This window comes from Nannobrachium achirus, assembly GCF_963921795.1.
Source record: "Nannobrachium achirus genome assembly, chromosome: 5".
NCBI classification, from domain to species: domain Eukaryota; kingdom Metazoa; phylum Chordata; class Actinopteri; order Myctophiformes; family Myctophidae; genus Nannobrachium; species Nannobrachium achirus.
In genome coordinates, this window is record NC_137814.1 from 58,895,247 (window position 1) to 58,909,379 (window position 14,133).

The following is a 14,133-nucleotide window of genomic DNA, read 5'->3' on the forward strand; positions in this document are numbered from 1 at the left end:
GTAGTCGAGGGCTGCCAACAAAGTCCTTGCGCCATAAGCCGGTGGGTCAAAGGAGCATCGCTTACTTGCATACATTAACATATGCGAGTGGAATGATTCGAGATCAGAGGTTGTCCTGTGGTAGACAGAAAAGACAGAAAAGATCTCCTTAGTAAATGTAAAGTACAGTTTATCATCAAATGTAACAAATTATGAATGTTTATTTTTTTTAATAAAACTAACCTGAAATTGAGGTACTTTGGCACATTTTTTATCCAACGAGGATTGAAGATGGCCTCTTTCAATGCTATGTGGGCTGGTGAACCTGCAACCATCCATGGCTTCTCTGGCACGTGATCCTCAGGTAGAGGATCATGTAGGCAAGCCCCAAAATGCCATTCATGCCTTCCGGTGACATGGTAGAGCGTACCACGCCAGAGACCCTGAAAACACAGACAATGACAAAAACATGAGAAATAATTAATTTGGAATACAGGCTTGTAGTACTCCAAATGGTCAGTAGAGGGAAGTGCAGGCTCTATAGAGTTTGTCCAAAATTGGCCAAATTTGGCCCTATTCTCATACCATGAACTCTGTGTAGGTACTGGCAGTATTGCAGCATATCCAAAACCAGGATATTATGTCCTTGGTCCATTTGAGGAGTTCTGTGTGGTTCTTCAGCTTTCCAGCCTGTACACATAACAAAATATCAATACAGTATAAATTGTCACACAGTCAACTGGGTGATGTCTGAATCTTTTTTTAATTCCAGAAAGAAACATGTTTAAAAATCAAGTAACAGTATCGAAAACACAACTGTGTTAGTTATAAGGTCAATGAAGAAAAAGAAAATTGAATGTATTCTGAGAAACATACCGCCTGTAGCCTCTTTGCCAAGGACTTAGCTGCATGCCACATGTCAAGCGTATGCTTCACTCCATAGTCCTTATATTGACCGCGTTCAGGATCTAGAAGACATTTTCAAAATCATATACATTTCAGGTACGATTGATTGATTGATTGTCTAGTTAAATAGCTCTGAATTGTATAGTTAATTAACACTAAAATATTCTATAATCTATATTTGTATTACTTACCCATTAATGCAGCGATCTGCACATGGCCATCAGTGCAAATTTCCTTGAGGGAAACACTAGGCAAAAGAGCATTCATAGTTCTGATGAAGCCCTCTTTCTCCATAATGACAGAGTTGCGTTTGGTCTCTCGCTTGTCGACCGTAACTATGTTGATGATGTTACGTGAATCGTTCTCAATGGTTGTGTACGTACAGTACTGTGCACAATGCCCTGCAAAAATGACGTAAGGTTAGACTAATGTGTATTTCAAATTTGAAAATACAGTAACTAACACACTACACAAGTTGATATCCACGCCATACCTGGTGAGTCCATCCTTCCATCGCCCAGTGCCACAACATCCTTTCCTTGAAGACCACCAAGTATAGTGTGCCTGTGGTCCTCCCAGAAGGATGTTATAGTATCTACTATAAACTCGTCCTGCAGAGTGTAGAATGTTGACTCATCCACAGGCTTCATGTTCATGTATCGGAAGAGGTGTGCAATCTTGAGGTAGTTATTGCCAGACAGGAATATATTTGTGGCCAACATGAAATCGCCAGCGTGCATACCAAATTTAAAATGAGGTTGTGAGTTCCACCTCCACTGTAGGTGCTCATTTGCGCATTTCTAAAGTCAAGAGAAGGAAATGGGCAGTGATTAGATTCCAATTGCACAGCATCTTAAATAGCTTTCATAAATAACTGTGTTGGCCCTAAACAAAAAATCTTTCTATACAGTATGTGATGTGAAGGGGGAGCCTTACCCATTCTACAATGTATGCCGTTCCTTTTGTCTTGATTTTGCAATCAAATGGTGCTACAGCATCGCATTGCAGTCCCAGTCGTGTGTTGCTCCAGGAGCAACGATCAAAGGGAAACCGCATGAACTGTACAAGCTGCTGCAAACTTTTTTCATAAATGATTGCTGCACTCTGGCCAACAATATCGTCTTCACTCTGGATTTGTAGATTTAGGGAGGAGGGCGGGTCGACCTGGAAGTCAGGTTCAGGAAGGTCTGGCGTGTCGTGCACAGTAGTTTCTAACCCAACGATAGGGAGGCTATCTATGTCAACTCCAGCTCCAGACTTCAAAGCACCACCTGCCCTGTGTCATAGAAACATATAGGAATGGTATGAGACACAGCAAGTTGATTTGTCAAATTGTCTGCAGGTTGATCAGCTGAAACATGTATGGAAATAAATAACAAAAACATACCGAATGCTGAAGCTGGGGATATAGTCTTCGTCTGAGCTATCGTTGTCAGCGCCATCCAGATCGTCACCACCGGACTCTGTGTCGTCATCTAAATTAGGCTCCAGATCAGGGTTGTCTACGATTCTGTTAATGCACAAATTGTGTCAGCTGTAGTTCATCATTTGGGAAGTGAAATAGCAACAAAAAGCGAAGGCTCCATACTTACGTTGTGTTCACGAGGGCGTTCACTTCATCCTCATCTAAGTCGTCAATCTCCAGATCCCTAAATAACAATAGTCAATCAGTACCTTTCAATACTGAAACATTATATACTTACATCCACAACCAATTGTATGCATAAATGCATACATACATAAATGTGCCCACCCCCATTAATACACCCACACACAATTGTATCCATAGCACACATCCATTATATACTTACATCCAAAACCATTTGAATGCATGCACCCGCCCCCATTTACACACACACACACACACACACACACACACACACACACAAATTGTGTGCATAGCTCACATCCATTTGTGTGTGTGTGCACAGAAACACGCACACCACAATCTAATAAAATCTTACATTTGCTCAGGGGCAGCGACTTCCATCTCTTCAAGGACAGCGACGTCTGCCTCTCCTTGTGATCCACTTGGATCAGAAATCTCCCTATCACTTGGATCAGAAATCTCCCTATATGTCACAAAAGATATTATGGCACCAATGTTAGTATGATACTTAGTTCATGTTTACTTATCAATATGTGTGGGTTTGCCAAGTAATCAAAACACTTGATTTCAAGCATCCTTTTTCATTTGAGGTTTGGGTGTTTAGACTATTTATGATAATCAGGGGGAAAGAATCACTAAAAATACAAACAAATCTGTACAAGCAAATAGACAACACATCACCAAATTACCTTTCTGATTCCACGTCCAGGGTTGATATAGAGGGAGCGCCCCTTTTGACAAAGCCTAAATTATATTATATGTCATGATTACAAATTAGCACCCCAAAACGCTTTGACAAAAAGAAAACAAATAAAGCTTGCACTTGTAAAACAAAGATAATAAAAAAAAATAAGATTGCGAGTTTGAGGGAGGGATGAATAGCTTTGAAAAGACGACAAGCTAAGCTACCAACCTAAACAAAACATTGCGAGTTTTGGGGGAATGCTGGATCGCTAGCCATAAATTATAATTCACGTTTATCAGACGTTTTCAGTGTACAAGAGTTATAACGGCGAGAGGAAGAGTGGATCGCCGCGGTATGATTCATATCAGAATAAGATTGCTAAATGTAAGAGTAGTCCAGAGACAATAACAATGTCTTTCGGAGTATTCACGCACACACACACACACACACATACTCGTTTTTACTACATACTGAGGACATTACATAGACTTCCATTCATTTTTATGCAAGTCCTGTGGCCTTACCCTAACCCTAACGCTAACCCTAACCCTAAACCTAACACAGCCCCTAATTTTAGTGAGGACCGCAAAAATGTCCGCACTTTCCAAAAATGTCCTCAATCTGTTGGTTAAAAACGCTTTCTGATTCTCACTGGGTAGTAAGAACGGGTACACACACACACACACACACACACACACACACAGACAATGGGCTGCAGAAACACGACGGTTTGCAGAAGGCTAGTGCTAGCCGTTGTCCAGCGTCGCTAAACAACATATATGTTTACACAAACAAGTTGTATACCAACGTATGCACTTGCAATTCTAAGTGCAACAATGACAAATTGACGAGTAACAATTAGCCTACGTTCAGTTTTAGTAAACTTACCAGGCTAAAAGAAAACGAGCAAGTTCCCAATCATAGGTGTATTTCTTTTCTTTCTTCAAGTTTTCCCACTTCTCGTGCATATGAAGAAGGTAAATCCTCGATTTCTGCTTTTTCTGGTGATATTCCTTTTGTTGTTGAGATGATTCTGCTGTTCTTTTCTTTTTTGCGGGTGGAGGTTTAGTTCCAGAACTTCCCGGGAGTTGAGGTTGTTGCTCTTCCATGGTGGTTCAGCTCTGGACTGAATAGCTACTAAAACAGCGGCCAAAAGCTGTTGTTGTTCGAGGCTAAATCAACTTCCGGGAAAGACTCACTGTGATTGGCCGGTAGTGTGTGATCAGGTAGACAGCGGATACAGAAAATGGGAAGTGACGTAATTATGCCGCGAAAATTGTCCCCCCTCACCGGTCATAGAAAATATATAAAGAAAAGGCTTTCAGAGCTGCAATTCACGGAATGGGGGTTCTAAAACTTTAGCGATTTAACAGTTAGGACCATTTTAAGATTTGTTTTATAAAAAAAGTTACATAGTACAACTTTAATTATACATTTTCTTAATAATCACACGCTCATTTCAATGTGCTCAGGGCTACCTGGACAAGCTGCAGGACGACATCTCTAAGACGTTGGAGAAGGTGAGCAGCAGAGAGAAGTACATCAACAACCAGCTGGAGAGCCTCATCCAGGAGTACCGCAGTGCCCAGGCCAAGCTCAGTGAGGTATGTGTTAAACATCTAGGAGTACCGCAGTGCCCCCCAGGCCAAGCTCAGTGAGGTATGTGTTAAACATCTAGGAGTACCGCAGTGCCCCCCAGGCCAAGCTCAGTGAGGTATGTGTTAAACATCTAGGAGTACCGCAGTGCCCAGGCCAAGTTCAGTGAGGTATGTGTTAAACATCTAGGAGTACCGCAGTGCCCCCCAGGCCAAGCTCAGTGAGGTATGTGTTAAACATCTAGGAGTACCGCAGTGCCCAGGCCAAGTTCAGTGAGGTATGTGTTAAACATCTAGGAGTACCGCAGTGCCCAGGCCAAGTTCAGTGAGGTATGTGTTAAACATCTAGGAGTACCGCAGTGCCCCCCAGGCCAAGCTCAGTGAGGTATGTGTTAAACATCTAGGCCTACAATTATTGAATGCTTTAATCAGTGAAAAATAGCAGATATACAAGCTCACTGCGAGCTTGTAGATCTGCTATTTTTGAAAAAGTTGTGAAAATGTGTGCAAATCTTTGAATACAGTATTTTCTGGACTATAAGGCGCACCTGACTATAAGGCGCACTGTCAATGAATGGTCTATTTTCAAACTGTTTTCATATATAAGGCGCACCTGACTATAAGGCGCACATAATAGACGCTACCGTTGCGTTATGCAACAAACAGATGGAGCTGTGCTAAAGGGAATGTCAATGTCAATGAATGATCCATATATAAGGCGCACTGGACTATAAGGCGCACTGTAGTTTTTTGAGAAAATTAAAGGCTTTTAAGTGCACCTTATAGTCCGGAAAATACGGTATATGTATTTTCAAAATGAACGTTTGTAACTCAAATTTTGCTTCTGGGGGGTCCCTGGAACTAAATATTTTGAGATGGGGTTCCGTGGCCAAATAAATATCATTTCGGGGGTCCTTCACGTGAAAAGGTTTGAGAACCACTTACATAGTGGTCTCTCAAGAACGACTAACTGAGGTCCATTTAAGTGAAAAGGACCTTTTCTTTGACGATGGCTGGCCAGATTGCTGACATACTGTAGAAACATAGGTTTTTCAAAAAATCTTAGAAGGTTTCAAAAGACACTTATAGAATCGGGCCAAAATTCGAATTTTCACGATTTTTCAAAAATAGCAGATCTACAAGCTTGCAGTGCGGCACTCGGTGCCACGCTGTGAGCTTGTATATCTGCTATTTTTCAATAGCTAAAGCATAAAATAATGATACACAATAATATGTACCCGTTCTGAATGGGTTAAACATCCAGGATACCTCTGTGCCCAGGCCAAGCTCAGCGAGGTATGTGTTAAAAATGTAAAATATATACATGCATGTTATCGTGCTATGTAGACATAATGCTAGGTTCATTGTTTACCTGGTATCCTTTCATTTCAATGTACATGTTATAATTTTTGATATTATATTCTTTAGACCAGCGGTTCTCATACCTGACCCAAAATGGGGTCGTGGGGAGGTGCCATTGGGGTCGCCAATTGGCTACCAAAGAAATAAGCAATATACTTTTTATCAAGAAACAAAGGAACGTCGTTGCAACCAACATGAAGAGGTCGCCTTGACTCCTCTCTAGGGATGGGACAATATGAAAATTTAATATCACGATTATTGTGACAAAAGAAATCACAATTTACGATATTATCACGATAATCAAAATCCTTTATCCTGGGGCGGAACATTTGTAGCTTGTAGATCTGCTATTTTTTGGCAAAGATGTTTGAAAAAAAAAAAGACTATCAAGTACGTATTTAGTAAAGTACCTTTTACCAATTATAGAGGGTTTAAGTGGTACCGGATATGCAGCTCGGCAAATAAAAGGTGAATTGATCCCAGTGCATGATGGAGGACGATATCACGATAAATTAAATCTCCGCGATACGATTATTGTGTGTGATCTTTATCACGATAAACGATAATATCGCGTATCGTCCCATCCCTACTCCTCTCTCTCTCTCTCTCACACGCACACACACAAAGGTCCGCCTCTAACACTGAGCGAGTGTAGCAACAACAGGAGACAAGACGACACAGAGAGACATACACAAGCAGCAGCTAGTAGGCTGAGGCACACAGGAGCTGATTTAGCTCAGTTGGGAATTATGTTCAATACGAGTGCGAGCGGGTGTTTTTTGATACAGGTCGCTAAAAAATGTCCCTCATATTATGGCAGGGGTCTTCAACAGGGGGTCCGGGACCCCTAGGCGGTCCTCAGAGTTACTACAGGGGGTCCTTCAAATCTTTGTGTGATAGAAACCTTTTTTATATTAACCACTTGAACCCTAACATCCATATTCTGAGAAGTTTAGAGGTGGGGGAAAAAATCTGACAGTACAGAGTGAAAGGTCAAATGTATTAAGTATTGACGGTTCAAGTGGTTAAATATCTGAAAACTCACATTGACATGAATCCAAAATACACTGATGATCGTGCTGTCAAACGATGAAACTATATGGAATCTGGGGGTCCCTGCTTCATCTCTCTCTCAACTAAGGGGTCCTTGGCCTGAAAACGTTGAAGACCCCTGTATTATGGGGTTGTGGTATAAAAAAGTTTGAGAAGTTTGAGTTTAGACTGATACTACAGTAGGTTCTTGAGGCACTACACCAGGGCTTCTCAAACTCTTATGGCTCAGGGCACTCCTGTCAATAACCTTTTCATCCTCGGCACCCCTGAATGACATTGTTACTTTATAACACCTTACACACTGTATATGTCGTATTACGGTTCGGAAATATGTAAATCTTTCCCCCTGAGATACAGTATGTCACAAAGAAAACTTATTCTTGACGTTCAAGCACTTGAACATCAGCATCCCTATTCTAGGCGTAACGTTAGCAGAGGTAGCAGGCCAAAGGTAGCAGATCTACAAGCTCACAGCACATCGCAACACACCGCACTGTCGTGAGCTTGTAGATATGCTATTTTTGGCAAACAGATTCCACATAGATAGAAAAAGTACAGTGCAACTGAGGTCCGTTTTACAAACTATAGAGGTTCTAAAGTGGTTAAACTGATTATTTGGAATGTATCGATATCTCATCAAAGTATTCTGTGGCACTCCTGGCACACGACTTTGAGAACCCCTGCACTACACTGTCTCTGTGCATGTCATGTGTGTGTTTACCTTAGCTTATTGTCAGTCGCTCTGGATACGAGCGTGTGCTAAATGGTAAATCCCTCCATCTGTGTAGAATCCTGCAGGCCAACCTCAGTGAGGCATGCATGGATTCCAGTTCTCAGTCACCACCACTAGAGTCATTTGCATTCCATTGAGGCCAGCGTATTGTTCTAGGCTTGTATTTTTTAACATTGCTGCTCTGCACCATGTGGTACAGTCAAGCCCCACACTAATAATAGATGATAGTATTATTGGAATCTAAAACATTCTAATGATGCCATGCATTGTGAGCTTATACTGTAGGTCCACAATTTCACTTTGGTATTTAAAAGTGCTGTAAAGGCATAATTTGGTGTTAAAACAAAAGTGAAATCTCTATTTTCTGATAGTAATCAGTGCAGTAGCGTGTTTGTTCAGTAATAGAGGTTATTGCTTTCAACCCAGATAATGTTTTCATGTGCGTTGCCAATTTCATCCCAGTACCCATTAATCAGCTTCAATTCATTTTGTTGTGTCATCAGTTATTTACCCCTTGTTTCTCCTGTACATGAGTTCTCCCTCCGGATTGGGTCAAATTAGTGGCCCAACCTGAACATGTGAAAATGGATATCCTGTTTACTAATGGAGAGACAACGAGGCGCCTGTTACTGATCAAACACTCATACACCTTCACTTAATGCGTCACAGGTTGATATTGGAGTACTGATTGCGACCGTAAGGTCGCAGTTTAGTATCAAAACCTCCACCGGCCGTCCGTCGGTCGGTCGGTCGGTCACACGTCACACCTTTGCCCTGCTCATATCTCCGCATCAGTATGACATCACACCACATGTGTACACAAACCTTTGTGTACGTTGCTGTGGCAACAGTCTGTTGTTGCTGGTATATTATTGATTTCAGCTGTTACAATTGCAAACGTGGAAAAATGACCGGCTTTAATTACTTCAGTCTATATTAGTAGCTTAATGACTAGTATTAAAATGTAATTGTATTTTTCATGTCCAATGTATTTGTATTTCAGTTCATAAAATTAACATAAGAACATATAAATGCATTTGAAATGAACAAATAAAATACAATAAAAAAGTTACTTTTCAGGATTCCACTTCAAAAATAGACGATCTACAAGCTCAAAACGCGTCGCACTGTGACGTGTTTTGAGCTTGAAGATCGGCTATTTTTGAGATGTATATGCATTGTGGCCGGCTATTTTGGCAGAAGTACAGATCCTTCTCAAAAAATTAGAATATTGTGTAAAAGTAAATTCTCTTGAAACTTTCATATATTTCTTGAAACTTTCATATATTCTAGATACATTGGACATTCAGTGAATTATTCCAAACCTTTTTTTGTTAAAAGAGTTTTTTATGGCATACATCTCATGAATATCAAAAGTCCATATTTCAGAATACTACAATATTACACAAGACCACTCAAAACAAGGATTTATAATAGAGAAATGTCAGCCTTCTGAAGTTAGAGTTTCTTGAAGTCCAGTGGGAAGTTTCCGTAGTCGGTTATGACTTGGGGTGCTATGGCATCTGCAATGCTTTTTCACACAATATTCTAATTTTTCGAGAAGGATCTGTATATGCATTGTGGCCCTCTGGAGTAAGTGTGAAAATGTAGTGGCCCTCTCCATCATCAAAGTTGCCCACCCATGCGCTAGTCTATAGCAATTACTATCATAATATATAGCATTTATTACAAGTAAGACACCTCAGGGCGACATTGGTCGCACCAATTCTTGGCCATCTGGCCAGTGATGTATATCGGACCAGTTACCCATATATGGAGACCCCTGGTACCCATATATGGAGATCCATGTACTGTATATGGTGATATGCTGGGAGAGCCTAAACATGCTTACTCAGTTATTCGTTATGTGAAAGTCCTATGATGTCTATGATGACATCTGACAACATACCCTTTTATGCCCATACATGGAGATCCCTGTTTGTAGAACCAGCCGTTAGTGTGGTATGTGGCCGATGTGGCCTCCATATATGGGCATTCCCATATGAAGTCCTGTTAGATATGGGCTTAATATTGATGACTTCAGGGAACTCCATATATGGGCATAAAAGGGATTATGTTAGTGTGACATCACAGTGAAGCCAGAGCATGATGTCAGAACGGCAAACCCATAGAACCACAGTGTCAGGCGTGACAGACAGAGATGCATACGGACAAGCTGTGACCGTTCACATACTAAACTGCGACATACGGTCGCAATAACACAATTGATTAGTTTGGTGAACTCTTTACCCTTAGAATGATACCCTTATCGTACCACAGGAAGACACTTCAAATTGAGACAAAGAACTTCAAAGTTTAATGAATGTATGATTTGTCCTTGTGTGTCCAGGCTAAAGAGCGCTACCAACAGGCCAGTGGAGGAGTGACAGAGAGGACCAGAGTCCTAGCAGAGGTTGGTAACTTTTGTACACTCTCAGAGCTGTGGGGGCTCCTCGAAATTAAAAGAAAATTGAGAACAGCGGTCAGTTACAGTATGCACAAAAAACCAACGTGTGTGTGTGTGTGTGTGTGTGTGTGTGTGTGTGTGTGTGTGTGTGTGTGTGTGTGTGTGTGTGTGTGTGTGTGTGTGTGTGTGTGTGTGTGTGTGTGTGTGTTTGTTCAGATCAGTGAGGAGTTGGAAAGGGTGAAACAGGACATGGAGGAGAAAGGCAGCAGCATGTCTGACGGAGGTGAGACTAGTTTGCCTTTCCGCAGACACGCACACGCACACACACACACACCTCTATCCCTAAACCTAACCCCTAACCCTAACCGTTGTGGGGACCTACTATTTTGTCCCCACACTGTCAGAGGTCCCCTGCAGGTGACCCGTGTGTACATGCATTTAGTCCCCATAAGTATAGCTAGACAAACACACATGATGTGTTCTCCTCTGTTGTCCAGCTCCTGTAGTGAGCATCGATCAGAAAGAACGTATTATAGTGCAGTCAGGGCATGACATTAAGGCTTGTCCTGTTGTCCGGGACAACTAATAAATCTTTATGGACAAGTTCATAAAAAATGTACTTGGACAAGTGGCTTTTGGTTTCACTTTTTCTACGAAGCACCTAGCAGCTTTGCGCTATGGACTGCCAATACTATAGAGAGGAGGGTAGAGGGGGCCAAGGGGGGGGGGTCTTATAAAAAATGACTGTGAAATGGCACATTTTTATCTGTGGACTTTTGTGCCTGGACAAATGATTGAATGGGAAATGTATTTGTCCAAATGACAAGTGCCTCAAAAAGTTAATGTCAAGCCCTGGCAGTGTTGTGATGTGTTCTCCTGTGCTGTCCAGATCCTGTGGTGAAGAACATATCGTCACTGTCGGGCAGAAACCTTGTATCTCCAAGTTTCAAGTTTGTACGTTTTTTTCACCAAGTAAAGCCCTGCTTCATCATACAAGGCTGTCGCGGTGCGAGGCGTTGTGTGCTTGTAGATCTGCTATTTTCACTAGTTTAGTTCATTTTTAAAATGATAAATACAAAACGAAAGGTCTTGGACATACACGGTTTACACCCGACAACGGCGATATAGTACAGTGTTGTGATGTGTTCTCCTGAACATATTATAGTACAGTGTTGTGATGTGTTCTCCTGAACATATTATAGTACAGTGTAGTGATCTGTTCTCCTGAACATATTATAGTACAGTGTAGTGATGTGTTCTCCAGAAAATATTATAGTACAGTGTTGTGATGTGTTCTCCAGAACATATTATAGTACAGTGTAGTGATGAGTTCTCCAGAACATATTATAGTACAGTGTTGTGATGTGTTCTCCTGAACATATTATAGTACAGTGTAGTGATGAGTTCTCCAGAACATATTATAGTATAGTGTAGTGATGAGTTCTCCAGAACATATTATAGTACAGTGTAGTGATGTGTTCTCCAGAACATATTATAGTATAGTGTAGTGATGTGTTCTCCAGAACATATTATAGTATAGTGTAGTGATGTGTTCTCCAGAACATATTATAGTATAGTGTAGTGATGAGTTCTCCAGAACATATTATAGTATAGTGTAGTGATGAGTTCTCCAGAACATATTATAGTATAGTGTAGTGATGTGTTCTCCAGAACATATTATAGTATAGTGTAGTGATGTGTTCTCCAGAACATATTATAGTATAGTGTAGTGATGAGTTCTCCAGAACATATCATAGTACAGTGTAGTGATGAGTTCTCCTGAACATATCATAGTACAGTGTAGTGATGAGTTCTCCTGAACATATCATAGTACAGTGTAGTGATGTGTTCTCCAGAACATATTATAGTATAGTGTAGTGATGAGTTCTCCTGAACATATCATAGTACAGTGTAGTGATGAGTTCTCCAGAACATATCATAGTACAGTGTTGTGATGAGTTCTCCAGAACATGTTATAGTACAGTGTTGTGATGAGTTCTCTGTGCTCTCCAGCTCCAGTGGTGAAGATCCGTCAGAACGTGACCAAGCTGAAGCAGGAGGTGGTGCAGATGGACATCCGTATGGGCGTGGTGGAACACACGCTGCTGCAGGCCAAGCTCAAGGAGAAGAACAACATGACCCGAGACATGCTGGCCACCAACATCATGGACAACACGGCTGGGTCGTACGTTTAACATCATGGAGAACACTGCTGGGTCAAATGGTCATATTGAACACTTCCATTTGTGCTTTCTCTGAGTTACAGACCTGTAAGGGTCCAATTTGAACCCACTCGAAGAACCATGAGGGTCCACTTTGAGAAGCAACTACCATAGAAGGTACCAGCGGACCATAGAGTAGGGGTAACCACATGGACCAGTGACCTCAGGGACAAAAAGAAAACCATACCAACCTGCATCGAAATGTCAAATCAACTCTGTTTTATTTGTATAAAAAGCATTTCATGCAGGTGCACAACTCAGTGTGCTTCTCATTAAAGATAGTGCAGCAAACAAGGGACAACTCCAGATATTTACATTCTAGTTTATTATCTAGAGTAGACAACAATACCAGTTTATTTTTTTAAATATTATTATATATGGAAATTACGTAAAATGAGAGGTTCTGAAAAGATAGCATAATGGAATTGTGTGGTAATGATATTGGAGGATGTGGCTATAGTTGTACATACTGTATTGACTGTGCTTGGTATGATATTGGTCTATGAATGTACATTGTAAATGTCTACATTCAAAACCAGCTTTGTCTGTAATACTTTACTGTTATATATATATTTTTTTAATTACATTTATATTGATAATATATATATCCTTGTATTTGTTACAGAGTTTGGGTGAGTTTGTCAGGGTGGATCTATCCCCCCATGCTCAGTAAGTACACCAGTTACTAAAGCAATAAGCCACAAGAGGTGAGTGGTTACCGGGGTAGTATACACCGGCTGAGAGGCGTTGGGAAACACGATGCGCCAGCCGAGTGTTTCCGACCCTCTCAGCCGGTGTATACTACCCCGGTAACCACAAGCCTTGCGTGGCTTATTGCTTTTCTAAAACGGTTACAATGTTGCAACATGAAAACCATAGCATTCGATTATTTAAAGAAAAAAGTACACTTCTCCGCCACCAGGAAGAGACATTTCCTTCAGTTTACCAGCCACATCCCAGGAACGTATGGAAGCCTGTGTGTGTTTATAAAGTCACGTCATTCTTTTTGCCAAAAAATAGGGAAACAATACTTATGTGTTAGATCAGTCTCATGTTAACTCATCTAGTGCCTATCCCGAACATGTTCGGGATATCAAAACGCTTCACGTGGTGCCTATCCCGAACATGTTCGGGATATGTTTTTTTTTTATATTATGAAATAAATCATTCTGGTGCTTAATCTGACAAAGATTTGTTGTTCTGGGACGTTTTCTATGTGTCTAGGACAACATGGAAGCATGTGATCAAATGTCTCCTCTATAAAAGCCTATTTCTCTGTCCTTTTATTGTATTATACAACAGTACGGCTTTTGATTGTGAGCGAGCACATGGACTAAGCCTGGTGTGTTTTAGATACAGGCTGTACGGCTTTTGGAGCACATGGACTAAGCCTGGTGTGTTTTAGATACAGGCTGTACGGCTTTTGGAGCACATGGACTAAGCCTGGTGTGTTTTAGATACAGGCTGCTGAAGCCTGGTGGATTTTGCATGCGCCTTTGTTTCCAGGTCGCTCTGACCCAGGTACCCCGCCCTGTGTGTGTGTGAAGCGGTGAACTTTTATTCTATGTGTTCTAGAGTTATG

At 41.2% G+C, this 14,133-nt stretch overlaps 1 protein-coding gene and 2 long non-coding RNA genes across 3 annotated transcripts in view; 1 reads left to right on the forward strand and 2 right to left on the reverse strand.

The window, feature by feature from the left end:
- ift57 (intraflagellar transport 57 homolog (Chlamydomonas)) overlaps positions 1–12,524 on the forward strand; it is a gene marked incomplete at its 3' end in the record, with an annotated part of 49,179 nt that extends 36,655 nt beyond the window's left edge. Inside the window, exons 9-12 of the mRNA XM_080725938.1 lie at positions 4,652–4,783; positions 10,273–10,335; positions 10,546–10,612; positions 12,343–12,524. Coding sequence (XP_080582064.1) covers positions 4,652–4,783; positions 10,273–10,335; positions 10,546–10,612; positions 12,343–12,524 — 444 coding nt within the window. The remainder of the gene's footprint in view (positions 1–4,651; positions 4,784–10,272; positions 10,336–10,545; positions 10,613–12,342) is intronic.
- LOC308285535 lies at positions 38–590 on the reverse strand. The gene is made up of 3 exons (XR_013962070.1): positions 565–590; positions 223–422; positions 38–115 (listed from the first exon to the last, which is right to left on the reverse strand). It is a non-coding gene; the product is annotated as an uncharacterized lncRNA (long non-coding RNA).
- Positions 2,317–2,932, reverse strand: LOC308285534. Its single transcript, XR_013962069.1, has 3 exons — positions 2,850–2,932; positions 2,478–2,534; positions 2,317–2,395 (listed from the first exon to the last, which is right to left on the reverse strand). It is a non-coding gene; the product is annotated as an uncharacterized lncRNA (long non-coding RNA).
- Positions 12,525–14,133: the final 1,609 nt, after the last annotated feature.